This window comes from Bufo gargarizans, chromosome 11 (assembly GCF_014858855.1).
Source record: "Bufo gargarizans isolate SCDJY-AF-19 chromosome 11, ASM1485885v1, whole genome shotgun sequence".
Taxonomy (NCBI): domain Eukaryota; kingdom Metazoa; phylum Chordata; class Amphibia; order Anura; family Bufonidae; genus Bufo; species Bufo gargarizans.
The window spans coordinates 17,582,738-17,609,144 of record NC_058090.1 but is presented as its reverse complement, the minus strand read 5'-3'; the positions used below and the strand labels follow the sequence as shown (position 1 = coordinate 17,609,144).

The 26,407-nt window shown below is 53.0% G+C and overlaps 4 protein-coding genes across 6 annotated transcripts in view; 2 read left to right on the top strand and 2 right to left on the bottom strand.

Annotated features, from left to right (window-relative positions):
* The window catches only part of LOC122921637, a 107,047-nt gene extending 101,811 nt beyond the window's left edge, over positions 1–5,236 (bottom strand). Inside the window, exon 1 of the mRNA XM_044271770.1 lies at positions 5,135–5,236. The gene's annotated coding sequence lies outside the window, so the exon portion shown is untranslated. The remainder of the gene's footprint in view (positions 1–5,134) is intronic.
* Positions 1–10,501, top strand: part of BBOF1 (basal body orientation factor 1) — a 50,918-nt gene extending 40,417 nt beyond the window's left edge. For all 3 annotated transcript variants that reach the window (XM_044271774.1, XM_044271775.1, XM_044271773.1), the window contains exons 3-11: positions 996–1,061; positions 1,741–1,884; positions 1,959–2,039; positions 4,729–4,799; positions 6,365–6,509; positions 7,351–7,817; positions 8,039–8,164; positions 9,794–9,844; positions 10,358–10,501. In XM_044271774.1, coding sequence (XP_044127709.1) covers positions 996–1,061; positions 1,741–1,884; positions 1,959–2,039; positions 4,729–4,799; positions 6,365–6,509; positions 7,351–7,817; positions 8,039–8,164; positions 9,794–9,844; positions 10,358–10,481 — 1,275 coding nt within the window. In that variant the 3' untranslated portion in view covers positions 10,482–10,501. The remainder of the gene's footprint in view (positions 1–995; positions 1,062–1,740; positions 1,885–1,958; positions 2,040–4,728; positions 4,800–6,364; positions 6,510–7,350; positions 7,818–8,038; positions 8,165–9,793; positions 9,845–10,357) is intronic.
* Positions 10,502–11,009: 508 nt separating this feature from the next.
* ALDH6A1 (aldehyde dehydrogenase 6 family member A1) lies at positions 11,010–26,200 on the bottom strand. The gene is made up of 12 exons (XM_044271668.1): positions 26,102–26,200; positions 16,172–16,216; positions 15,339–15,413; positions 15,102–15,263; positions 14,949–15,027; positions 14,565–14,867; positions 14,251–14,372; positions 13,995–14,184; positions 12,361–12,542; positions 12,105–12,284; positions 11,308–11,406; positions 11,010–11,223 (listed from the first exon to the last, which is right to left on the bottom strand). The coding sequence occupies exons 1-12, from the start codon at positions 26,126–26,128 to the stop codon at positions 11,119–11,121; spliced, it is 1,569 nt and encodes a 522-aa protein (XP_044127603.1). The 5' UTR covers positions 26,129–26,200; the 3' UTR covers positions 11,010–11,118.
* A 105-nt stretch (positions 26,201–26,305) lies between these two features.
* LIN52 (lin-52 DREAM MuvB core complex component) overlaps positions 26,306–26,407 on the top strand; it is a 67,966-nt gene continuing 67,864 nt past the window's right edge. Inside the window, exon 1 of the mRNA XM_044271669.1 lies at positions 26,306–26,360. Within this exon, the coding sequence (XP_044127604.1) occupies positions 26,318–26,360 (43 nt within the window). The 5' untranslated portion in view covers positions 26,306–26,317. The remainder of the gene's footprint in view (positions 26,361–26,407) is intronic.

The following is a 26,407-nucleotide window of genomic DNA, read 5'->3' as shown; positions in this document are numbered from 1 at the left end:
TTGGTCATCCCTCTGCCCCGCAGTCCCAGCACACATTGGTCATCCCTCTGCCCCGCAGTCCCAGCACACATTGGTCACCCCTCTGCCCCGCAGTCCCAGCTTCCCTGCACACATAGGTCATCCCTCCGTTTTTTCCTCTCCTCCTACACTTTCGTTTTTTCCTCTCCTCCTACACTTTCGTTTTTTCCTCTCCTCCTACACTTTCGTTTTTTCCTCTCCTCCTACACTTTCGTTTTTTCCTCTCCTCCTACACTTTCGTTTTTTCCTCTCCTCCTACACTTTCGTTTTTTCCTCTCCTCCTACACTTTCGTTTTTTCCTCTCCTCCTACACTTTCGTTTTTTCCTCTCCTCCTACACTTCCGTTTTTTCCTCTCCTCTTACTCTTCTGTTGTTCCTCCCCTCTTTGCTCCTCTCACCCTTCCGTTCTTCCTCTCCTCTTACTCTTCTGTTCTTCCTCCCCTCTTTGCTCCTCTCACCCTTCCGTTCTTCCTCTCCTCTTACTCTTCTGTTGTTCCTCCCCTCTTTGCTCCTCTTACCCTTCTGTTGTTCCTCTCCTCTTACCCTTCTATTCTTCCTCTCCTCTTTGCTCCTCTTAGGCTACTTTCACACTTGCAGTAGCTTGCCGGATCCGTGCTACCGCAAGTCCACCATGCTGGCGGAAGTGCGCTCCGGCCCCATTCACTATAATGGGGGCAGGCCGGAGGTGTGGCCGCAGCACGGCAAACATGCCGAGAGGTGGCCGGACAAAAAACGGTGCATGTTGTAGATTTTTTTCTTCTCATTTTCCAATTCAGCCGTTCAGTTTGCCTTTTGAAGCTCCCCTTGGGAGCAGGCAAGCATCTTCTGCAGGGCTTGAAGCACTGTATGATGTAGGCCCATTATGGGTGAGGTGTCCCCATTACCTACAGCTGTTTGCTGGGCGGACTGTGGTGCATGTGCTGTGTAGCATTGATGCCCAGTGACCACCACAGCTTTAACCATCTCCACTTCTACAGATTGTGAAACTGCAGCAACAGCTGATAGCACAGAGGAAAATGGCTGAAGAGGAGCGAGCGCGGCTGGTGAGTACCCTATGCATGACCATCATCCAGTCTACCGGTGAGACAGGTTCACCATCACAGGCAGCAGCGCAATCTAGCCCTGGTAAAGACTGGCACGTGGGTGAGGGCTGGCGGCCAGCAGTGAAGGGGCAGAATGTTGTCTTCTTGCAATGCAGGTCATGTAGGATGGGTGAGTGCAGAACCAGAACTCAGACAGTCAGGCCGATTTACTATGGGAAATGCAGCAAAGTTCAGGTGCAGAGGCCATGCACCACATCTAGGGGTGTGACCTAGCAGGGGAGGCGGAATGGCTAAATATGTGTACGATTCTGGCACAAAGTAAGCCACCTAAGAGGTGGTATAAACGTAGACAGGTGGCCACATCTACCACCCAGCCGCTGTTAGTAAATCTGCCCCAGTCTGTTCTCCTCCTGCCCTTAGAGCAAGACTGTGTACATGAGGCTTCTGTCCTCGGAGGTCCCCTTTAGGGTGTGGCCTCCAGGATTTCTCCTTTCTTATGTCATCCTCACAGCACAGAACCTTTGTTCTATTTTGGCTTTTCCTTATTCAAACCCGAAGGATCCTGGGCTACTTGGTTAGGAAGCCCATAGTCAGCACTGATGGAAAGTGGGAGTTATTGTCCATCAGTCTCCACTCCATATTTCTCTATGATTAGCTAAAGAATTCTGTTCTTTCCCAGGTGGAAACGTATCAGAAGCAGATTTCTGGTCTAGAAGAGGAATGTTCCCGTAGAGCTCATGAGATGCAGGTCATTCAGTCTGAGTTCAGAGCGATGAAGGAATTCCACAGACACAAAGCTGAACTGGAGAGAGAACTGGAAGAGGTCACCCCCCAAAAATCTACCTCAGCCGCTGAGGATAGTCAGCACCCATTTACATGCGTGTACTCTCCCTACAGATTAAGGACAGCCTCCTCCGAGCCAAAAAGGATCATCAGAAAGCTCTGTCCACCACGGAGAGGCACTTCATGGAGGAGAAGGTAATGCTCCTGCCCGGCCCCTTACAGTGCCTACACGCGTAAGGGCCCGTATCTCCAGCGTGTGTCATGGCCTGACCCTAGGGATCTGGACGTCGTGAGTTCGGGTCAGTTAGACCTGTATCGGGGCAGATAAGACATGTGAGTCCAGTCTAAAGTAGATCAAAATGGACGGAACAACAAGTAATCGTTTTCGCCATCAAATGACAGAACGGGGCCATCTTTAATACTTTTATTCCATAGCTGGACAAAAGATCTCTGAAAGAAGGTTCCCACAGTGATCTTTCGTCCATCACCCGGTTTCATTAGGGTTATGAACCACTGTAATGGCTGAAGTGGACCAACGTGTACGATCACATCAGTGCAAGGGACACTCGCTTGAAGATTGCAGCCATCAGCCAATTTCTATCTGATGTGTGTGGCCAGCCTAACGTTCCCTCCCGTCACTGAGTAATGTGTGCGGCTGACATAATGTTCCCCCCAGTCACTCTGTGTAATGTGTGTGGCCGGCTTAACGTTCCGTCCCGTCACTCTGTGTAATGTGTGTGGTCGGCTTAACGTTCCGTCCCGTCTCTCTGTGTAATGTGTGTGGTCGGCTTAACGTTCCGTCCCGTCACTCTGTGTAATGTGTGTGGTCGGCTTAACGTTCCGTCCCGTCACTCTGTGTAATGTGTGTGGTCGGCTTAACGTTCCGTCCCGTCACTCTGTGTAATGTGTGTGGTCGGCTTAACGTTCCGTCCCGTCTCTCTGTGTAATGTGTGTGGTCGGCTTAACGTTCCGTCCCGTCACTCTGTGTAATGTGTGTGGTCGGCTTAACGTTCCGTCCCGTCACTCTGTGTAATGTGTGTGGTCGGCTTAACGTTCCGTCCCGTCTCTCTGTGTAATGTGTGTGGTCGGCTTAACGTTCCGTCCCGTCTCTCTGTGTAATGTGTGTGGTCGGCTTAACGTTCCGTCCGGTCTCTCTATGTAATGTGTGCGGCCAGCTTAACGTTCCCTCCCGTCACTCTGTGTAATGTGTGTGGTCGGCTTAACGTTCCCTCCCGTCACTCTGAGTAATGTGTGCGGCTGACATAATGTTCCCCCCAGTTACTCTGTGTAATGTGTGCAATAGGCTTAACATTCCTCCCCCGTCACTCTGTGTAATGTGTGTGGTCGGCTTAACGTTCCGTCCCGTCTCTCTGTGTAATGTGTGTGGTCGGCTTAACGTTCCGTCCCGTCACTCTGTGTAATGTGTGTGGTCGGCTTAACGTTCCGTCCCGTCACTCTGTGTAATGTGTGTGGTCGGCTTAACGTTCCCTCCCGTCACTCTGAGTAATGTGTGCGGCTGACATAATGTTCCCCTCAGTCAGTCACTCTGTGTAATGTGTGCAATAGGCTTAACGTTCCCTCCCGTCACTCTGAGTAATGTGTGCGGCTGACATAATGTTCCCCCCAGTCACTCTGTGTAATGTGTGCAATAGGCTTAACATTCCTCCCCCGTCACTCTGTGTAATGTGTGTGGTCGGCTTAACGTTCCGTCCTGTCTCTCTGTGTAATGTGTGTGGTCGGCTTAACGTTCCGTCCCGTCTCTCTGTGTAATGTGTGTGGTCGGCTTAACGTTCCGTCCCGTCACTCTGTGTAATGTGAGTGGTCGGCTTAACGTTCCCTCCCGTCACTCTGAGTAATGTGTGCGGCTGACATAATGTTCCCCTCAGTCAGTCACTCTGTGTAATGTGTGCAATAGGCTTAACGTTCCCTCCCGTCACTCTGAGTAATGTGTGCGGCTGACATAATGTTCCCCCCAGTCACTCTGTGTAATGTGTGCAATAGGCTTAACATTCCTCCCCCGTCACTCTGTGTAATGTGTGTGGTCGGCTTAACGTTCCGTCCTGTCTCTCTGTGTAATGTGTGTGGTCGGCTTAACGTTCCGTCCCGTCTCTCTGTGTAATGTGTGTGGTCGGCTTAAAGGGAACCTGTCACCGGGATTTTGGGTATAGAGCTGAGGACGTGGGTTGCTAGATGGCGGCTAGCACATCCGCAATACCCAGTCCCCATAGCTCTGTGTGCTTTTATTGTGTAAAAAAGACGATTTGATACATATGCAAATTAACATAAAAGAGTCATATCTTACTTGTGTGACCAGAGAAGAGTCATATTTTCAAACGTTTTTTTTTACACAATAAAAGCACACAGAGCTATGGGGACTGGGTATTGCGGATGTGCTAGCCGCCATCTAGCAACCCATATTCTCAGCTCTATACCCAAAATCCAGGTGACAGGTTGCCTTTAACGTTCCGTCCCGTCACTCTGTGTAATGTGTGCGGCCGGCTTAACGTTCCGTCCCGTCACACGTGTGAGGCAAAGGCTGCAATCGGTTAGAAGACTCCAAGTCTGTCATCTTGATCTAAATAATCGCCGTCAAGGTGTCTCTAGTGAAGGAACGAAAAGAACCCTCAAACAACTTCACTGTAAGGCTACTGAAGAACTCCAGTCAGGGAGTAGGGCAGATCCTGCAGAGCAGAACCGGAACCTTAGAGACGGTGTCCACATGCTGCATGTGGACTGTGATATACAGGGCAGGCCCGGGCCGCAATGATGGGGTGGGGAATCTTCCCCTCTCCGTTGCCCATTACCTGAGCATTTCTCGGGGCTGTTCCCTTCCTCTGGACGTTTTACAGGGTTTAATTTGGCTTTCTTTTCTCGTTTTCCTCAGCAACGCTTGGAGAAGGAAGCTGAGAAGAAGATTATAATGCTGGCGGAGGAAGCTCACACTGAAGCCGTCACGTAAGTGGGTCAATGCTAACCATTAACCCTTCTAGGAGGTGTACACACTCCTTAAAGAGGTTGTCTGGTCCGAAAATCTAATTTTCTAATGTGCTCCCAGTACCTTTGCCAATACATATTTATGCCCCCAACACCGTTTTTTCAGGTCTGTGCTTTCCATTCTCTGGGCATCACAGCGGCTGAGCAGGAATGTCTACATCCAGCACTTCCTGAGTCGCAGCCCCCACACTGTTCAGTCTGCAGTAGCTGCGCCTCCGGTGGCCACGTTACCCAGACATGAATCCTGCTCTTACTCACTTTCTAAATCCCATCACTGACAGTCCACAGTCACTTACCTCCCCATCTCCAGAGTGCAAAGAACAGCTTGAATCAGCAAGCGTATCCAATCACATCTAATTCTATCATTGGTAATACCGTCTGCTGAGCCTGTAACCTGACAAGTCATGTGCTGTATGGGGGAGGTACGATACCCTCTGCTGAGCCTGTAACCTGACAAGTCATGTGCTGTATGGGGGAGGTACGATACCCTCTGCTGAGCCTGTAACCTGACAAGTCATGTGCTGTATGGGGGAGGTACGATACCCTCTGCTGAGCCTGTAACCTGACAAGTCATGTGCTGTATGGGGGAGGTACGATACCCTCTGCTGAGCCTGTAACCTGACAAGTCATGTGCTGTATCCGGGATAAGAAACCTGCGAGCGTCTCCCGCCATTCCCTGTAATCTCCGGGATAAGGATCCTGCGAGCGTCTCCCGCCATTCCCTGTAATCTCCGGGATAAGAAACCTGCGAGCGGTTCCCGCCATTCCCCATAATCTCCGGGATAAGAAACCTGCGAGCGTCTCCTGCCATTCCCCATAATCTCTGGGATAAGAAACCTGCGAGCGTCTCCCGCCATTCCCTGTAATCTCCGGGATAAGAAACCTGCGAGCGTCTCCCGCCATTCCCTGTAATCTCCGGGATAAGAAACCTGCGAGCGTCTCCTGCCATTCCCCATAATCTCTGGGATAAGGATCCTGCGAGCGGTTCCCGCCATTCCCTGTAATCTCCGGGATAAGGATCCTGCGAGCGTCTCCTGCCATTCCCCATAATCTCTGGGATAAGGATCCTGCGAGCGGTTCCCGCCATTCCCCATAATCTCCGGGATAAGGATCCTGCGAGCGTCTCCTGCCATTCCCCATAATCTCCGGGTTAAGAAACCTGCGAGCGTCTCCTGCCATTCCCTGTAATCTCCAGGTTAAGGATCCTGCGAGCGTCTCCCGCCATTCCCCATAATCTCTGGGTTAAGGATCCTGCGAGCGTCTCCCGCCATTCCCCATAATCTCTGGGATAAGGATCCTGCGAGCGGTTCCCGCCATTCCCCATAATCTCCGGGATAAGAAACATGCGAGCGTCTCCTGCCATTCCCCGTAATCTCCGGGTTAAGGATTCTGTGACCAGACTGCACCCTGGCCACCAGCCAGTTACTCCAAATCCCGGGGAGGGTCCACCCAAAAACTACCTGATGTAGGGCGTGGGTGGTCAGTTCCTGGAGACCACCTCACCACATGCTCCATTCATCCTTCAGGCAGCTGGGTGATGTTGGAAGATCAGTCTTTAAGGAGAACGTGCGTCTGAGGGAAGCCATTTCTTATCATGTGAACCAGACCCGCGAGATCCAGAAACGAGCGCTGCTCCTGCAGGAGGAGAAGAAGCAGCTGCTGCACGACAAGGTTGGCACATCTCTAAATATCTTTATTATCATAGAAGCAATGACAACCATCTTCAGCTTTTATTATTAATATGGGGAAAGGGGCCGATTAGAATTTTTATACATTTTTTCATAGGTTTTAAAAATGTTTTAATTTCTTTTTACTTATTTTAAATCCTCCAAAGGGACTTTAACATGCGATCGTCTGATCGCTTCTACCATAGTCTGCAATGATTTAGCATGACACTGCCATAGCAACCTCCGTCTCAGCAGGGGGATCTTTTTGGGCCCCCGGAGGCAAAGGGCTCCAGGGGAAGGATGCCTCAGATGGTTGCAATTGACCACAGCATGTGAGGGGTTAAATGTCAGCGATCAGCATTATTGCCATATGGATGTCTGCTGCGCTATGGCGCCTTCTCAACCTCCGAGCAGGTGCCATGTTCAATTCCTGACTTCCACTGTAAATGTATAATGGAGGTCTGGAAGGGGTTAAAATAAGTAATTCCCTCATATAGAGCACTAGGGCCTTGAGCATTGTAATAGTGATAGAGAACACCTCAGACTGGAGGGTCTCCAACCCAGGGCAAAAATCTTAGCGGCTGAGCCACAGGCTTGACTGTGCTAACCCCCCGCCCCAGTGTCCTGGCGCACCGGCTCTAACCACCACCCGATGTCCCAGCACGACACAAATTCTCTACCCCCCCCCCCCACACCTCCGAGCGCCATATCCAAGGGGGCTGTGGGCGAGCGCCATATCCAAGGGGGCTGTGGGCGAGCGCCATATCCAAGGGGGCTGTGGGCGAGCGCCATATCCAAGGGGGCTGTGGGCGAGCGCCATATCTAAGGTCTCTTTTCTTACACAGGAAACCAACCAGCAGCTCATTCAGCAAAAGATCAAACAAGATGCTGAGAGAAACATCCAAATCCAGGCCTTACAGCAGACCATCCGGACTCTGGAGAATGCCCTGGAGAAGATGATGCTGCAGAAGGAGCAACAGGTGGTGGAGCAGGCAGAAAATGTGGAGCTTCAGAAGCTGCAGAAAACTCTAGAGATGAAGGACAGAGAGATGAAGCGGGTGAAGAAGCTGGCCCACAACATCCTACAGGAGAGGACCCAGGTGGAAGGCTTCTTCCTTGAGGCGCTGGAGGATGTGAAGCAGGAGATTAAGTCAAGCAGGAACTATTATCAGAAGATGGCACAGGTGGCGTATCACAGCCGCATGAGGATGGCAGCCAGCGGGTCGGAGCAGTACCCCAAGGTCCGGACCTTTCACAACAGAGAGCACAGCACTAATGATGTCAGCCGTGACCTCATGGAAGCTGAAAAATGGTAATTAGAACTAAAAACCGCCTCCCTACCGCCAGTGATCATCACTGGGTGCCTGTGACATCCTGGTCTCCACTTGTATCCGGCCCTCTTCCCGTGCTCCTAGTGCTCTGAATCCCCCTCCCCATGCATCTGTGCCACCCTGACCCACACCCTTCCAGCAATCACTGACCAGGATCTAGGCAACATGGTAGACAGCCGCCCATCTAATGAGTGTCTCATAGGTCGCACCTTCAGAGAGGAGGCGCTAATTTTGGAGATCTGACATGGGAGCAGAAGGAGAAAGTTCTGAGGCTGCTGTTTGCCAAGATGAATGGCTCTGTCGTCGGGTTAGGCGATGCCGCTCCAAGGTAAACCATCGCACTTCTGTCACGCTGTATCGGGTGGCGACATGGAAAACCAATTACATTTTCTGTAATAATCTTATAGGTTACTCACATGTCCCCAAAAAGAGGCCAACCTGAGTGCAACAACCAACCAATCGCCCTCACGCCTGTAATCTACCCGCAGTCGGCCTCGTGCTTCCCCCGATAAAAAATTTATGTAGCTGCACAATACTTGTCCTTATTCCATGTCGTTAGATACTGGATTAGGGCGATTAATCCCACATCTAATCTTGTGTAGAGGCCATGGACAGCCATCGGCCTATAGCCCCGAGACACAAGATCTGTCTCCTGCTGGCCGATGCTGGGGTGCAAGAAGGTTCATGCATGTAGGATTTCACCTAATCCTCTCATCCCAAGGTGAGCACGCAGAAGGCCAAAAACACGGGCATAGGCGAGCGCGCAGAAGGCCAAAAACACGGGCATAGGCGAGCGCGCAGAAGGCCAAAAACACGGGCATAGGCGAGCGTGCAGGAGGCCTAAAACACGGGCATAGGCGAGCGTGCAGGAGGCCTAAAACACGGGCATAGGCGAGCGCGCAGGAGGCCTAAAACACGGGCATAGGCGAGCGCGCAGGAGGCCTAAAACACGGGCATAGGCGAGCACACAGGAGGCCTAAAACACGGGCATAGGCGAGAGCGCAGGAGGCCTAAAACACGGGCATAGTCGAGCACACAGGAGGCCTAAAACACGGGCATAGGCGAGCACACAGGAGGCCTAAAACACGGGCATAGGCGAGCGCGCAGGAGGCCTAAAACACGGGCATAGGCGAGCGCGCAGGAGGCCTAAAACACGGGCATAGGCGAGCGCGCAGGAGGCCTAAAACACGGGCATAGGCGAGCGCGCAGGAGGCCTAAAACACGGGCATAGGCGAGCGCGCAGAAGGCCAAAAACACGGGCATAGGCGAGCGCGCAGAAGGCCAAAAACACGGGCATAGGCGAGCGCGCAGGAGGCCTAAAACACGGGCATAGGCGAGCGCGCAGGAGGCCTAAAACACGGGCATAGGCGAGCGCGCAGGAGGCCTAAAACACGGGCATAGATGAGCGCGCAGGAGGCCTAAAACACGGGCATAGGCGAGCGTGCAGGAGGCCTAAAACACGGGCATAGGCGCGCGCACGCAGGAGGCCTAAAACACGGGCATAGGCGAGCGCGCAGGAGGCCTAAAACACGGGCATAGGCGAGCGCGCAGGAGGCCTAAAACACGGGCATAGGCGAGCGCGCAGGAGGCCTAAAACACGGGCATAGGCGAGCACGCAGGAGGCCTAAAACACGGGCATAGGCGAGCGCGCAGGAGGCCTAAAACACGGGCATAGGCGAGCGCGCAGGAGGCCTAAAACACGGGCATAGGCGAGCGTGCAGGAGGCCTAAAACACGGGCATAGGCGCGCGCACGCAGGAGGCCTAAAACACGGGCATAGGCGCGCGCACGCAGGAGGCCTAAAACACAGGCGAGGGTGCAGGAGGCCAAAAACAGGGGCATAGGTGAGCATGCGGCAATAGGAGGGGTTGAGGAGAAATGGCACCCCCACAGAATGGCCATAGCCTCTTCTTGACCTGCGCAGTGGAACGTGACCCTCTTCTCTTTCTTTACTCCAGGAAAAGAAGAGAAGGATCCGATAAAGAGGACTCGGCTCCAGGAGACCAAGGGTAAGGCGGCCATTCGTTCAGAGTAAGGCTTATTGCGCATCTCCCTGAGCAGACACATGATAGTAATTGTTTAGACTATAGGACAGGACTGGCGTTGGTCCAGTATCAGCAGAGGGAAGGGGCTCTGCCAGACACAGTGTACAGGGGGTGTCCTGCCCTGGAAGCCATGCTGCCAGCATACAGCGGAGCGGCTTCTCTCCGGGAGCTGGTGCCGCCGCCATCTGTCCCGTCCAATGCTGCTGCCAGGCACAGCGCCCCTATGCCTCCAGTCACGTGCATTCTAGGGCCAGTCCTTGATGTCAAGCAGCCATTTCTGAGTGGACTTATTTATGACTAGTGGTTCATTTTCTAGGACATGGCGTTGTATATCATGACTCATAAGGCCATGTTCACACACAGCAATGTCTTTGTGTGTAACCCCCTTGTATTGTACCTAACTGAGGAGATTCCGTGCAGAACATGGCAAATCCATCACGTGTGACTACAGCCTGACGACATTTGCTTCATCCCTAGGGCTCCTGGAGACGCAGCGCCCCACAGACACCCCATCTTCCTAACTCAGCCCGTCTCTGAAGAGTCAGCAACTGGCTTGGTCCTGCCTGACATCCAGAAGACAAGATGCCGGGTCATGAGCTGAATAAAGGAATTCTGTCTGCATCCAGCCGCCATGTTGTCCATCCTCCGGGGGGGGGGGGGGGGGGGCACGTGTGGCCGTGCACAGTGTAACATGGGGGACACCTGGGTGCTGACCTTACTGTATCAGATTGTAATGTGGGACTTGCAGCTGATCTCCAGCAAAGTGAGAAGGGACTGTGGCACCAGCGCTTCCGGCAAGATGAAGGCGAAATCCGTACATGTAAGAATGTCTACGCCCTGAAAGGCGTTATTCGGACGGTCTTACATTTCTCGGTAGGCTTTGCCGAGAGCGCTGGAACCAGAAGCTGCCATATTATCAGCTTCACTTGAGTGGATGAGAGCAGCCCAGCCACTGGGCATATGGGTGAGGGTGCTGGGTGCCGCTATACAGTAAACAGCCTGGAGGAGTCATCAGAGCCCGGAGCTGGCTGATGGCTCCTCCAGGAAGAAGGGGCGACTTACTGACAACCAGGTGGTGCCATGGTCAGAAAGCGTATACCGCCGCTGCTTCAGCATCACAAAGCCGCCGTCAACAAATGTAGACATTTATTCCCCTTGTAAATCTCACAGATCACTATGGGTCTAAGACCTTCAGAGTTCAGCAGATGAGCACTGTAAAAGGCCTCGGCCCGTGCTGTTCACCGGCCCATGGTCGGCATGACCACAGCTGGACTGGTTAAGGTGGCGTCTTCCTCTTTCCACTGAGAAGTTACTGTCTTTAACTGCGTGTAAAAATAAATCCCCTGAAACAAAAAAAAGTAAAATGAGGCACAGGATTCACAGGCGCCTCACCACGTATTAACATAGAAGGCCTAGTAACCCCTCACCTGCTTGCCATAGAAGTTGGTGTCTCCCCGAAAAGAGGCACGAGATCCAGTGAATGAGAACATTGGCAGCGGCACTGGGATGGGCACATTCACACCGATCTAGGAGGCCAAACACAGATAGAAGCTTTAGGCTGGGTTCACACCTGGCTGATTAGCTGCAGATTTGCGGTTACGATTTTTGTGCGGCAAATCCACAGCGTTGTACGGTACCAGCAAAGTGGATGAGATTCTCCGAATTCTTATCAAAATGTGAAGAAAAATAAAAGGCAGCAGTGTAGATTAGAACTCTGCAGTGGACCTCACCCCTCTCATTGGCAGCGTATGCACACCCGGGTGAACCCAGACTGAGGGTGAATTTACACAGGCCCAGAATCCAGAGCATACCAGGCAAGGCTGGCACCATCAGGTTCTTCTCTAGTGCCCTCACCGTCAGTACAGACAAGGATCATTTAATGGATATACAAGTTTTGTCGAGGAAAGTCCTTGCCCTGGATCCCGGCAGAATTTGTGCCTTCTCTTTGGTGCAAATTAATTTGCAAAAATGTATTATTGAAATGTGACCAACAGAAGAGGTGGCGACGCTCTGCCAGTCAAATGCATAGAAAAGGGAGCGCCATCTCATCAGGTCAGAGCAGAACAATGGTAATGGATGGGGGCACCCATGTGACATGTCACTAGTACATGCCATCGCCCACTGCTGCATTCCCCATCTCTGCAGGCGGCTTCTCCAGCAGATCGCTCCATCGGCATGAGCAGCCGAGAGGTGTCTGAACATGTCGCCCTTCCCATGTACCCACCTGTCCCACATCTGCCAGGTGAGTGTACTTCCGGGCTGTGGCTCCATTTGTGGTAAAGATTGCTGTGCCATTTCCATATGGATTTTTATTTACAATGTCGATCGCTTCATCCAGAGTGTCAGCTCCTAGAACCACCAATACTGGTCCAAAGATCTCCTCCTTATAGCAGGTCATGTCTGGCTGCAAGAAGTATCAGACACCAGAGTCAGTCATCGTGCCATCATCACCCATGAACAGACATAACCAGGGCACTTACCGTCACACCCGCCAATACTGTGGGCCCCACAAAGTTGCCGTTCTCATAACCCTTCACTTTGATGTTGCGGCCATCGAGCAGCAGCGCGGCGCCCTCCTTCACGCCACTATCAATCAGGCTGCACACCCGCTGCTTGGCCTCTTTACTGATTAGGGGCCCCACGTCAGCCCCTGGCTGGTCACCTGGAACAGAATGCACCTCAGTCAGGGAAAAGAGCCGTTCTCACCCCTCCGACTCCAGGCGTCTCACCCTGGTCACAGTGAGGGAAACCCCTAGATGATAACACTGCCCGCTCAGATGAATAGCTGCCAAGTGGGTGGAGACTGGCGCTCTACAGTTCCGTATGCAGCACGTACACTGCCATCTTATCTCGTGAAAGAGAGGTTTTTATTTTCTTGGAATGTGACAAAAAAACAACAACAACATTCATTCGACACAAACTGAGCCTAGGAGCATTCACCGCTGCTTAACCCCTTAAGGACCAGGACAAATTGCATTGCGTTCCCAAAGACCCGTCACTTTTCTGTTCACACTTCCTTATGAAGGCACCATTGCACATTTCCGCCATGGTCTTATTTTTATGGTGCCCGTGACATGGCGAGCTTATCCTGCGGGCGATTACATAGGTATGTTCTCGTCCGCAGGGTAGACTTTCGTTTTCTTGGTACCATTATGACTTTTTGATCACTTTTTAGTCGATTTTTGGGAGAAGCCAGGTTAACCAAAAAACGTTGAATTGTGCATTTTGTCATTTTTGTGACGTCTTTCAGTAGTTTTCTATTTTAATCGTTCGGACACTGTGTAAATGCGCGACACCAATGATCTTTTATTATTTAGAGATCTATGTAAATATATTGGAAGGATCGCTCTCTGCCGGCGACGACAGACTTCTCGCACAAAGGGGGTTTACATGGCGTCACTTGGCGCGGTGAAGTCGCAGCGTCACATCGCCCGGCTAGACTATACAGATGTTTTCCCTAACTCACCTCTAGGTCAGTGTTCGGCTTCACTCAATTTCCTAGCTGTGACCAATGCCCCCCATTGGGGTCTCAGACCACACAATACATTGAGGGGATACGGTCCAGCTGTCCTCATGATGCCCCTCTTCTCCATGTGTCATCAGGCCCCCCAAACTTTCTCCTCTATTCTTCCCCCACACACTCAGGATTGCGTTATCCCTCAGCGATTATGGCAGCTGACCCCACTGGGGGCCACCTGTACTGGACCAGGGGTGTGGACTGAGAGACTCCACTACCAACCCACAGAACCAAACACATCTCTGGATTTTTGCCACCTCACCCAATAAACTGTACCCCCTCCCCCACTACAATATGGAAATTTGGGTAAGGGGTGAATTGATTTTGTAATACTTGTGTGTCTTTTTTTCTTATTTTTTTTTTCTTATTATTTCTTCTTGAATTTGAGAATTTTGGTGAAGTTGAGTGGAGTCAGTGACATGGCTGCTACAAGAAGGACACATTGTGAGGGGCAGGAGCTCAGCTAAATGGGGTGAAGAGCTTGTGTGAGGTGTCCTGACAGGGGCCACCATTAACAGAGGACGTCCAATGCTTGGGTGGAGGTTGGAGCAATGGGCCTAAATGTTCCTAAAAAAACTGGTGATGGAAGACTCTTACCGGCGTTCACTCGCAACTTCTTTGCTTTTTCGACTAACTCAGGAAGCCATTTCTTAGCCTCCCCAACAAGAACAGCAGTTGACAAAGCCATACACCGCTGGCCTGCTGCACCAAAGGCTGCTCCAACTAGCTGGTTCAGAGTGTTCTCCTTATTGGCATCTGGCATCACCACTCCATGGTTTTTGGCCCCCTGCAAAAGATGAAGCGGTTAGAGGAGCAGATTACAGGAGACCCTCCAACCAATGAGAGAGTGTACCATGTTGGACTGCACTCGCTTGCCATTTCGAGACCCCCTCTCATAGATGTATTCTCCGGCCTGGTTAGACCCCACAAAGCTGATCGCCCGAATAGCTGGATGATCACATATGAAATTCACAGCTAATAAAGAAACCAAAAACATACATATAAGTCCTCATCATCAGATATCAGAACCCAGATTGTACCCTCTGCTGCATGAGGGCACCCCCACCCATACACAGGCAACCCCCACCATCCGCCACCCATACACAGGCAACCCCCAACATCCGCCACCCATCCACAGGTAGCCCCACGACTGGGGTGTGGCCTCACCTGCATGCTGGCCATGGATAATATTCAAGGTGCCATTTGGGGCACCAGCATCTTGCAGCAGGCGGGCCAGGAACATGGTGGCTCCGGGGACTCGCTCCGATGGCTTCATCAGGTAAGTGTTCCCACAAGCCATGGCCATCGGAAACATCCACAGAGGGATCATCGCCGGGAAGTTAAAGGGAGCAATGCCGGCACACACCCCCAAGGGGAGGCGGAAGGTGTAGGTGTCCATGTCCTTGGTCAGAGAGGGCAATGTTTCTCCCAGCATGAGGGAGGTCACGCTGCAGGCATGCTCCACCACCTCTACAAAAGGAGAAGGTTACAGCTCAGCTACAAGCAACATCATGGCCACCTACAGAAGCAGACATCACCACACGTCCTTACGTAATCCACGGAAGACATCTCCTTCTGCATCAGCCAAGGTTTTCCCCTGCTCCAGCGTTATCAGGTGGGCCAACTCTTTCTGCAGAGAAGAAGGACCATGAACCTGACCTCACACCAGCAGAACCCCCAGCAACCCAGCCCCATGCAAATTACCAGATTATCCTTAATGAGCTGCTGGTAGCGGAGGAAGATCTGCTGGCGGTTCAGGATGGAGGTCTCTGACCAGGCTGGGAACGCCTGCTCACAAGCCCTCACAGCCGCTTCCATCTCACCCTGTGTGGCTTGTGGCACCCGTCCAATCACCTCATTCGTGGCCTGGCAACAGTACAGACAGAGTCTTCAACATCAGCAGTCAGAGGCATTGCACAAAAGAAGCGCAATGTTTCCTACCGGGTTGTGGATGTCGATCCAGTCTGAAGTCTCCGAGTCCACAAACTGCCCATTTATGAAGAGCTTGGTCTGAGGCTAAAAAAAGAAAAACTGGTCACTCAGGCTCCAGAGTGAGAATGGAAGAACAGGAAGCCAGGATGCAGAAGTACTCACGCCCAGGACACAAGCAGGGGCAATTTCAGGTAGTATCCCCAAGAATCCGAGGTGTACAGAGACAGGAGCAAAAATCAGAATTCCACCCCAACCACAGCCCAGGTTCCCGTCTGCCCCCGGAGATAAAAGAAAAAGAGAACCGCACCTCATGTGTAACCCAGTTATGAGAACCGCTTACCAGAAGGTGGTGTGCATTGGGTACAATACTGCTGCCAGTACAATACTGCTCCAAGTATGTAGAAATCTACCAACTGCAGAAAACAGCAGCTCTCTCCTGCTCGGGGCGACCCAGATAACCCTGCACCACAGGATACACTTAATAAATACCTCAAACCAGCGCCCCTCCGTCTGCATCTCCCTCCCAGAGATAAGTTAGAGAACAATAGCAGCGGGCTCAGTCCTGGCAGTGGTATAGTAATAGGTCGCCCATCAGGACAACCCTGACCCCACCCCCCCACCCCACGTGTGCAGAGCCCAAAAAGTTCTGCACTCCCTGATCGGTACTCGAGGGTAGTAGGTTAATGTGGTCACTATGGACACCCATCATTTGGAGGTTGGGGGGGGGGGGGGGGGCAGCATTTCCAGAAACCAGAGGCACCAAAATGTCCGATCATAGGAGCGACGACCAACAGCGCTCTTGTCACCTCTGCCTGTACCCCGACATTTCACACAGAACCCACCAGAGCCGCAGAGGAATAATTCACACGCCCGATCCTGGAGCAAGCCTGAGGAAGAAACAGAGGTCAGCCACACTGCAGCCCCCGCACCCCCAGACACCCCCTCATCACCCCTCTCTATAACTGCCCCCCAGTAATGATCACCCCTCAGTCCCCCCAGTAATGATCATACCCTCAGTCTCCTCTATAACTGCCCCCCCAGTAATGATCACCCCTTAGTTCTCCTCTATAACTGCCCCCCAATAATGATCACCCCTCAGTCCCCCCAGTAATGATCACCCCTCAGCCTCCTCTATAACTGCCCCCCAGTAATGATCACCCCTCAGTCTCCTCTATAACTGCCCCCCAGTAATGATCACCCCTCAGTCCCCCTCTATCACTCCCCCCAAGTAATGATCACTCCTCTATAACTGCCCCAAGTAATGGTCACCCCTCAGCCTCCTCTATAACTGCCCCCCAGTAATGGTCACCCCTCAGCCTCCTCTATACCTGCCCCCCCAGTAATGATCACCCCTCAGCCTCCTCTATAACTGCCCCCAGCAATGATCACCCCTCAGCCTCCTCTATAACTGCCCCCCAGTAATGACCACCCCTCAGTCTCCTCTATAGTCTATAACTGCCCCCAGTAATGATCACCCCTCAGTCTCCTCTATAACTGCCCCCCAGTAATGATCACCCCTCAGCCTCCTCTATAACTGCCCCCCAGTAATGGTCACCCCTCAGCCTCCTCTATAACTGCCCCCCAGTAATGGTCACCCCTCAGCCTCCTCTATAACTGCCCCCCAGTAATGATCACCCCTTAGCCTCCTCTATAACTGCCCCCCAGTAATGATCACCCCTCAGCCTCCTCTATAACTGCCCCCCAGTAATGATCACCCCTTAGTCTCCTCTATATTCTATAACTGCCCCCCCAGTAATGATCACCCCTCAGTCTCCTCTATAACTGCCCCCCAGTAATGATCACCCCTTAGTCTCCTCTATATTCTATAACTGTCCCCCAGTAATGACCACCCCTCAGCCTCCTCTATAACTGCCCCCCAGTAATGGTCACCCCTCAATCTCCTCTATATTCTATAACTGCCCCCCAGTAATGGTCACCCCTCAGCCTCCTCTATACCTGCCCCCCAGTAATGATCACCCCTCAGCCTCCTCTATAACTGCCCCCAGCAATGATCACCCCTCAGCCTCCTCTATATTCTATAACTGCCCCCCAGTAATGATCACCCCTCAGCCTCCTCTATAACTGCCCCCCAGTAATGGTCACCCCTCAGCCTCCTCTATACGGCCCCCCAGTAATGATCACCCCTCAGCCTCCTCTATAACGCCCCCCAGTAATGTCACCCCTCAGCCTCCTCTATAACTGCCCCCCAGTAATGATCACCCCTCAGCCTCCTCTATAACTGCCCCACCAGTAATGATCACCCTCAGCCTCCTCTATAACTGCCCCCCAGTAATGGTCACCCCTCAGCCTCCTCTATAACTGCCCCCCAGTAATGATCACCCCTCAGTCTCCTCTATAACTGCCCCCCCAGTAATGATCACCCCTCAGCCTCCTCTATAACTGCCCCCCAGTAATGATCACCCCTCAGTCTCCTCTATAACTGCCCCCCAGTAATGATCACCCTCAGTCTCCTCTATAACTGCCCCCCAGTAATGATCACCCCTCAGCCTCCTCTATAACTGCCCCCCAGTAATGATCACCCCTCAGCCTCCTCTATAACTGCCCCCCAGTAATGATCACCCCTTAGTATCCTCTATATTCTATAACTGCCCCCCCAGTAATGATCACCCCTCAGCCTCCTCTATAACTGCCCCCAGTAATGACCACCCCTCAGCCTCCTCTATAACTGCCCCCCAGTAATGGTCACCCCTCAGCCTCCTCTATAACTGCCCCCCAGTAATGGTCACCCCTCAGTCTCCTCTATATTCTATAACTGCCCCCCCAGTAATGCTCACCCCTCAGTCTCCTCTATAACTGCCCCCCCCCAGTAATGATCACCCCTTAGTCTCCTCTATATTCTATAACTGCCCCCCCAGTATGATCACCCTCAGCCTCCTCTAACTGCCCCCCAGTAATGATCATCCCTCAGCCTCCTCTATAACTGCCCCCCAGTAATGATCACCCCTCAGCCTCCTCTATAACTGCCCCCCAGTAATGATCACCCCTCAGCCTCCTCTATAACTGCCCCCCACTATTGGTCACCCCTCAGCCTCCTCTATAACTGCCCCCCAGTAATGATCACCCCTCAGCCTCCTCTATAACTGCCCCCCAGTAATGATCACCCCTCAGCCTCCTCTATAACTGCCCCCCAGTAATGGTCACCCCTTAGTCTCCTCTATATTCTATAACTGCCCCCCAGTAATGGTCACCCCTTAGTCTCCTCTATATTCTATAACTGCCCCCCCAGTAATGATCACCCCTCAGCCTCCTCTATAACTGCCCCCCAGTAATGAGTACCCCTCAGCCTCCTCTATAACTGCCCCCCAGTAATGGTCACCCCTCAGCCTCCTCTATAACTGCCCCCCAGTAATGGTCACCCTCAGCCTTCTCTATATTCTATAACTGCCCCCCAGTAATGATCACCCGTCAGCCTCCCCTATAACTGCCCCCCAGTAATGATCACCCCTTAGTCTCCTCTATATTCTATAACTGCCCCCCAGTAATGATCACCCCTCAGCCTCCTCTATATTCTATAACTGCCCCCCAGTAATGGTCACCCCTCAGCCTCCTCTATAACTGCCCCCCAGTAATGGTCACCCCTCAGCCTCCTCTATATTCTATAACTGCCCCCCAGTAATGGTCACCCCTCAGCCTCCTCTATAACTGCTCCCCAGTAATGATCACCCCTCAGTCTCCTCTATAACTGCCCCCCAGTAATGATCACCCCTCAGCCTCCTCTATAACTGCCCCCCAGTAATGATCACCCCTCAGCCTCCTCTATAACTGCCCCCCAGTAATGGTCACCCCTCAGCCTCCTCTATAACTGCCCCCCAGTAATGATCACCCCTCAGCCTCCTCTATAACTGCCCCCCAGTAATGATCACCCCTCAGCCTCCTCTATAACTGCCCCCCAGTAATGATCACCCCTCAGCCTCCTCTATAACTGCCCCCCAGTAATGGTCACCCCTTAGTCTCCTCTATATTCTATAACTGCCCCCCAGTAATGATCACCCCTCAGCCTCCTCTATAACTGCCCCCCAGTAATGATCACCCCTCAGCCTCCTCTATAACTGCCCCCCAGTAATGGTCACCCCTCAGCCTCCTCTATAAATGCCCCCCAGTAATGGTCACCCCTCAGCCTCCTCTATAACTGCCCCCCAGTAATGATCACCCCTCAGCCTCCTCTATAACTGCCCCCCAGTAATGACCACCCCTCAGCCTCCTCTATAACTGCCCCAAGTAATGACCACCCCTCAGCCTCCTCTATAACTGCCCCAAGTAATGACCACCCCTCAGTCTCCTCTATATTCTATAACTGCCCCCCAGTAATGGTCACCCCTCAGCCTCCTCTATAACTGCCCCCCAGTAATGGCCACGCCTCAGCCTCCTCTATAACTGCCCCCCAGTAATGGCACCCTCAGCCTCCTCTATAAATGCCCCCCAGTAATGGTCACCCCCTCAGCCTCCTCTATAAATGCCCCCCAGTAATGGTCACCCTCAGCCTCCTCTATAACTGCCCCCCAGTAATGATCACCCCTCAGCCTCCTCTATAACTGCCCCCCAGTAATGACCACCCCTCAGCCTCCTCTATAACTGCCCCCCAGTAATGACCACCCCCTCAGCCTCCTCTATAACTGCCCCAAGTAATGACCACCCCTCAGCCTCCTCTATAACTGCCCCAAGTAATGACCACCCCCTCAGCCTCCTCTATAACTGCCCCAAGTAATGACCACCCCTCAGCCTCCTCTATAACTGCCCCCCAGTAATGGTCACCCCTCAGCCTCCTCTATAACTGCCCCCCAGTAATGGTCACGCCTCAGCCTCCTCTATAACTGCCCCCCAGTAATGGTCACGCCTCAGCCTCCTCTATAACTGCCCCCCAGTAATGGTCACGCCTCAGCCTCCTCTATAACTGCCCCCCAGTAATGATCACCCCTCAGCCTCCTCTATATTCTATAACTGCCCCCCAGTAATGGTCACCCCTCAGCCTCCTCTATAACGCCCCCCAGTAATGGTCACCCCTCAGCCTCCTCTATATTCTATAACTGCCCCCCAGTAATGATCACCCCTCAGCCTCCTCTATAACTGCCCCCCAGTAATGGTCACCCCTCAGCCTCCTCTATAACTGCCCCCCAGTAATGGTCACCCCTCAGCCTCCTCTATATTCTATAACTGCCCCCCAGTAATGATCACCCCTTAGCCTCCTCTATAACTGCCCCCAGTAATGGTCACCCCTCAGCCTCCTCTATATTCTATAACTGCCCCCCAGTAATGATCACCCCTCAGCCTCCTCTATAACTGCCCCCCAGTAATGGTCACCCCTCAGCCTCCTCTATAACTGCCCCCCAGTAATGGTCACGCCTCAGCCTCCTCTATAACTGCCCCCCAGTAATGGTCACGCCTCAGCCTCCTCTATAACTGCCCCCCAGTAATGGTCACGCCTCAGCCTCCTCTATAACTGCCCCCCAGTAATGGTCACGCCTCAGCCTCCTCTATATTCTATAACTGCCCCCCAGTAATGATCACCCCTCAGCCTCCTCTATAACTGCCCCCCAGTAATGGTCACCCCTCAGCCTCCTCTATAACTGCCCCCCAGTAATGGTCACGCCTCAGCCTCCTCTATAACTGCCCCCCAGTAATGGTCACGCCTCAGCCTCCTCTATAACTGCCCCCCAGTAATGGTCACGCCTCAGCCTCCTCTATAACTGCCCCCCAGTAATGATCACCCCTCAGCCTCCTCTATATTCTATAACTGCCCCCCAGTAATGATCACCCCTCAGCCTCCTCTATAACTGCCCCCCAGTAATGGTCACCCCTCAGCCTCCTCTATAACTGCCACCCAGTAATGATCAACCCTCAGCCTCCTCTATATTCTATAACTGCCCCCCAGTAATGATCACCCCTTAGCCTCCTCTATAACTGCCCCCCAGTAATGATCACCCCTCAGCCTCCTCTATAACTGCCCCCCAGTAATGGTCACCCCTCAGCCTCCTCTATAACTGCCCCCCAGTAATGATCATCCCTCAGCCTCCTCTATAACTGCCCCCCAGTAATGATCACCCCTCAGCCTCCTCTATAACTGTCCCCCAGTAATGGTCACCCCTCAGCCTCCTCTATAACTGCCCCCCAGTAATGGTCACCCCTCAGCCTCCTCTATATTCTATAACTGCCCCCCAGTAATGGTCACCCCTTAGTCTCCTCTATATTCTATAACTGCCCCCCCAGTAATGATCACCCCTCAGCCTCCTCTATAACTGCCCCCCAGTAATGAGTACCCCTCAGCCTCCTCTATAACTGCCCCCCAGTAATGGTCACCCCTCAGCCTCCTCTATAACTGCCCCCCAGTAATGGTCACCCCTCAGCCTCCTCTATATTCTATAACTGCCCCCCAGTAATGATCACCCCTCAGCCTCCTCTATAACTGCCCCCCAGTAATGATCACCCCTTAGTCTCCTCTATATTCTATAACTGCCCCCCAGTAATGATCACCCCTCAGCCTCCTCTATATTCTATAACTGCCCCCCAGTAATGGTCACCCCTCAGCCTCCTCTATAACTGCCCCCCAGTAATGGTCACCCCTCAGCCTCCTCTATATTCTATAACTGCCCCCCAGTAATGGTCACCCCTCAGCCTCCTCTATAACTGCTCCCCAGTAATGATCACCCCTCAGTCTCCTCTATAACTGCCCCCCAGTAATGATCACCCCTCAGCCTCCTCTATAACTGCCCCCCAGTAATGATCACCCCTCAGCCTCCTCTATAACTGCCCCCCAGTAATGGTCAACCCTCAGCCTCCTCTATAACTGCCCCCCAGTATTGGTCACCCCTCAGCCTCCTCTATAACTGCCCCCCAGTATTGGTCACCCCTCAGCCTCCTCTATAACTGCCCCCCAGTAATGTTCACCCCTCAGCCTCCTCTATAACTGCCCCCCAGTAATGATCACCCCTCAGCCTCCTCTATAACTGCCCCCCAGTAATGGTCACCCCTTAGTCTCCTCTATATTCTATAACTGCCCCCCAGTAATGATCACCCCTCAGCCTCCTCTATAACTGCCCCCCAGTAATGATCACCCCGCAGCCTCCTCTATAACTGCCCCCCAGTAATGATCACCCCTCAGCCTCCTCTATAACTGCCCCCCAGTAATGATCACCCCTCAGCCTCCTCTATAACTGCCCCCCAGTATGATCACCCCTTAGTCTCCTCTATATTCTATAACTGCCCCCCCAGTAATGATCACCCCTCAGTCTCCTCTATATGCTATAACTGCCCCCAGCCTCCTCATATAACTGCCCCCCCAGTAATGATCACCCCTCAGCCTCCTCTATATTCTATAACTGCCCCCCAGTAATGGTCACCCCTCAGCCTCCTCTATAACTGCCCCCCAGTAATGGTCACCCCCTCAGCCTCCTCTATATTCTATAACTGCCCCCCAGTAATGGTCACCCCTCAGTCTCCTCTATATTCTATAACTGCCCCCCAGTAATGGTCACCCCTCAGCCTCCTCTATAACTGCCCCCCAGTAATGGTCACCCTCAGCCTCCTCTATAACTGCCCCCCAGTAATGGTCACCCCTCAGCCTCCTCTATAACTGCCCCCCAGTAATGGTCACCCCTCAGCCTCCTCTAAATGCCCCCCAGTAATGGTCACCCCTCAGCCTCCTCTATAACTGCCCCCCAGTAATGGATCACCCTCAGCCTCCTCTATAACTGCCCCCCAGTAATGACCACCCCTCAGCCTCCTCTATAACTGCCCCCCAGTAATGACACCCCTCAGCCTCCTCTAACTGCCCCCAGTAATGGTCACCCCTCAGCCTCCTCTATAACTGCCCCCCAGTAATGGTCACCCTCAGCCTCCTCTATAACTGCCCCCCAGTAATGATCACCCCTCAGCCTCCTCTATAACTGCCCCCCAGTAATGGTCACCCCTCAGCCTCCTCTATAACTGCCCCCCAGTAATGGTCACGCCTCAGCCTCCTCTATAACTGCCCCCCAGTAATGGTCACCCTCAGCCTCCTCTATAAACTGCCCCCCAGTAATGGTCACGCCTCAGCCCTCCTCTATAACTGCCCCCAGTAATGGTCACGCCTCAGCCTCCTCTATAACTGCCCCCCAGTAATGATCACCCCTCAGCCTCCTCTATATTCTATAACTGCCCCCCAGTAATGATCACCCCTCAGCCTCCTCTATAACTGCCCCCAGTAATGGTCACCCCTCAGCCTCCTCTATAACTGCCACCCAGTAATGATCACCCTCAGCCTCCTCTATTCTATAACTGCCCCCCAGTAATGATCACCCCTCAGCCTCCTCTATAACTGCCCCCCAGTAATGGTCCACCCCTCAGCCTCCTCTATAACTGCCCCCCAGTAATGGTCACGCCTCGCCTCCTCTATAACTGCCCCCAGTAATGGTCACGCCTCAGCCTCCTGTATAACGGCCCCCCAGTAATGGTCACGCCTCAGCCTCCTCTATAACTGCCCCCCAGTAATGGTCACGCCTCAGCCTCCTCTATAACTGCCCCCCAGTAATGATCACCCCTCAGCCTCCTATATTCTATAACTGCCCCCAGTAATGGTCACCTCAGCCTCCTCTATAACTGCCCCCCAGTAATGGTCACCCCTCAGCCTCCTCTATAACTGCCCCCCAGTAATGATCACCCTCAGCCTCCTATATTCTATAACTGCCCCCCAGTAATGATCACCCCTCAGCCTCCTCTATAACTGCCCCCCAGTAATGATCACCCTCAGCCTCCTCTATAACTGCCCCCAGTAATGTCACCCCTCAGCCTCCTCTATAACTGCCCCCCAGTAATGATCACCCCTCAGCCTCCTCTATATTCTATAACTGCCCCCCAGTAATGATCACCCCTCAGCCTCCTCTATAACTGCCCCCCAGTAATGATCACCCCTTAGCCTCCTCTATAACCCCCCAGTAATGATCACCCCTCAGCCTCCTCTATAACTGCCCCCAGTAATGATCACCCCTCAGCCTCCTCTATAACTGCCCCCCAGTAATGATCACCCCTCAGCCTCCTCTATAACTGCCCCCCAGTAATGATCACCCCTCAGCCTCCTCTATATTCATAACTGCCCCCCAGTAATGATCACCCCTCAGCCTCCTCTATAACTGCCCCCCAGTAATGATCACCCCTCAGCCTCCTCTATAACTGCCCCCCAGTAATGATCACCCCTAGCCTCCTCTATAACTGCCCCCAGTAATGTCACCCCTCAGCCTCCTCTATAACTGCCCCCCAGTAATGATCACCCCTCAGCCTCCTCTATAACTGCCCCCCAGTAATGATCACCCCTCAGCCTCCTCTATAACTGCCCCCCAGTAATGGTCACCCCCAGCCTCCTCTATAACTGCCCCCCAGTAATGGTCACCCTCAGCTCCTCTATAACTGCCCCAGTAATGTCACCCTCAGCCTCCTGTATAACTGCCCCCCAGTAATGATCACCCCTCAGCCTCCTCTATAACTGCCCCCAGTAATGGTCACCCCTCAGCCTCCTCTATAACTGCCCCCAGTAATGGTCACCCTCATGTCACCCCTCAGCTCCTCTATAACTGCCCCCCAGTAATGATCACCCCTTAGCCTCCTCTATAACTGCCCCCCAGTAATGGTCACGCCTCAGCATCCTCTATAACTGCCCCCCAGTAATGGTCACGCCTCAGCCTCCTGTATAACTGCCCCCCAGTAATGATCACCCCTTAGCCTCCTCTATAACTGCCCCCCAGTAATGGTCCACCCCTCAGCCTCCTCTAGAACTGCCCCCCAGTAATGGTCACCCCTCAGCCTCCTCTATAACTGCCCCCCAGTAATGATCACCCCTCAGCCTTCTCTATAACTGCCCCCCAGTAATGATCACCCCTCAGCCTCCTCTATAACTGCCCCCCAGTAATGGTCACCCCTTAGCCTCCTCTATAACTGCCCCCAGTAATGATCACCCCTTAGCCTCCTCTATAACTGCCCCCCAGTAATGATCACCCCTCAGCCTCCTCTATATTCTATAACTGCCCCCCAGTAATGGTCACCCCTCTGCCTCCTCTATAACTGCCCCCCAGTAATGGTCACCCCTCAGCCTCCTCTATATTCTATAACTGCCCCCCAGTAATGGTCACCCCTTAGCCTCCTCTATAAATGCCCCCCAGTAATGGTCACCCCTCAGCCTTCTCTATAACTGCCCCCCAGTATTGATCACCCCTCAGCCTCCTCTATAACTGCCCCCCAGTAATGATCACCCCTTAGCCTCCTCTATAACTGCCCCCCAGTAATGGTCACCCCTCAGCCTCCTCTATAACTGCCCCCCAGTAATGATCACCCCTCAGCCTCCTCTATAACTGCCCCCCAGTAATGACCACCCCTCAGCCTCCTCTATATTCTATAACTGCCCCCCAGTAATGATCACCCCTCAGCCTCCTCTATAACTGCCCCCCAGTAATGATCACCCCTTAGCCTCCTCTATAACTGCCCCCCAGTAATGATCACCCCTCAGCCTCCTCTATAACTGCCCCCCAGTAATGATCACCCCTTAGCCTCCTCTATAACTGCCCCCCAGTAATGATCACCCCTTAGCCTCCTCTATAACTGCCCCCCAGTAATGATCACCCCTCAGTCTCCTCTATAACTGCCCCCCAGTAATGGTCACCCCTCAGCCTCCTCTATAACTGCCCCCCTGTAATGGTCCCCCCTCAGCCTCCTCTATAACTGCCCCCCAGTAATGGTCCCCCCCTCTAGAATTGCCGCCAGTTCCGGGCCCCGGGTCTCCGCTCACTCACCCTCACGATCCGCCCGACCTGCAGCATTTTGCCACTTGCTATGCGTGTAGGTCGGACCGATAGACAACCTTAGAAAGACACGGAGCTCCGCCCAGCGTCTCCTCATTGGCTGCTGGCGGCACGGCCCCCTCCACCGGCTCTCCTATTGGCTGTTTGGAAACAGTAATCCTGGCCTTTGACCTGTGCGCTGCTTGGTGAAGGGCTCACTTGGCAGCCATGATGGCTTCTGGCGGAAGTCTAGGTCGGGATCGTGGAGCTGGTGAGTTGCTGTGGTTATGGAGGCTGGATGTGGCTTCCACAGCCTGT

What these genes read in the sequence shown, in the direction of transcription:
- ALDH6A1 (XM_044271668.1), bottom strand. Translation starts at nt 26,128, where the DNA reads ATGCTGCAGGTCGGGCGGATCGTGAGG. An exon ending in AGCGAGTGCAGTCCAACATG is followed by an intron (nt 14,185 to 14,250) that starts GTACACTCTCTC and finishes CATCTTTTGCAG; the next exon opens with GGGGCCAAAAACCATGGAGT. An exon ending in CCAACTTCTATGGCAAGCAG is followed by an intron (nt 11,224 to 11,307) that starts GTGAGGGGTTAC and finishes TTTTTGTTTCAG; the next exon opens with GGGATTTATTTTTACACGCA.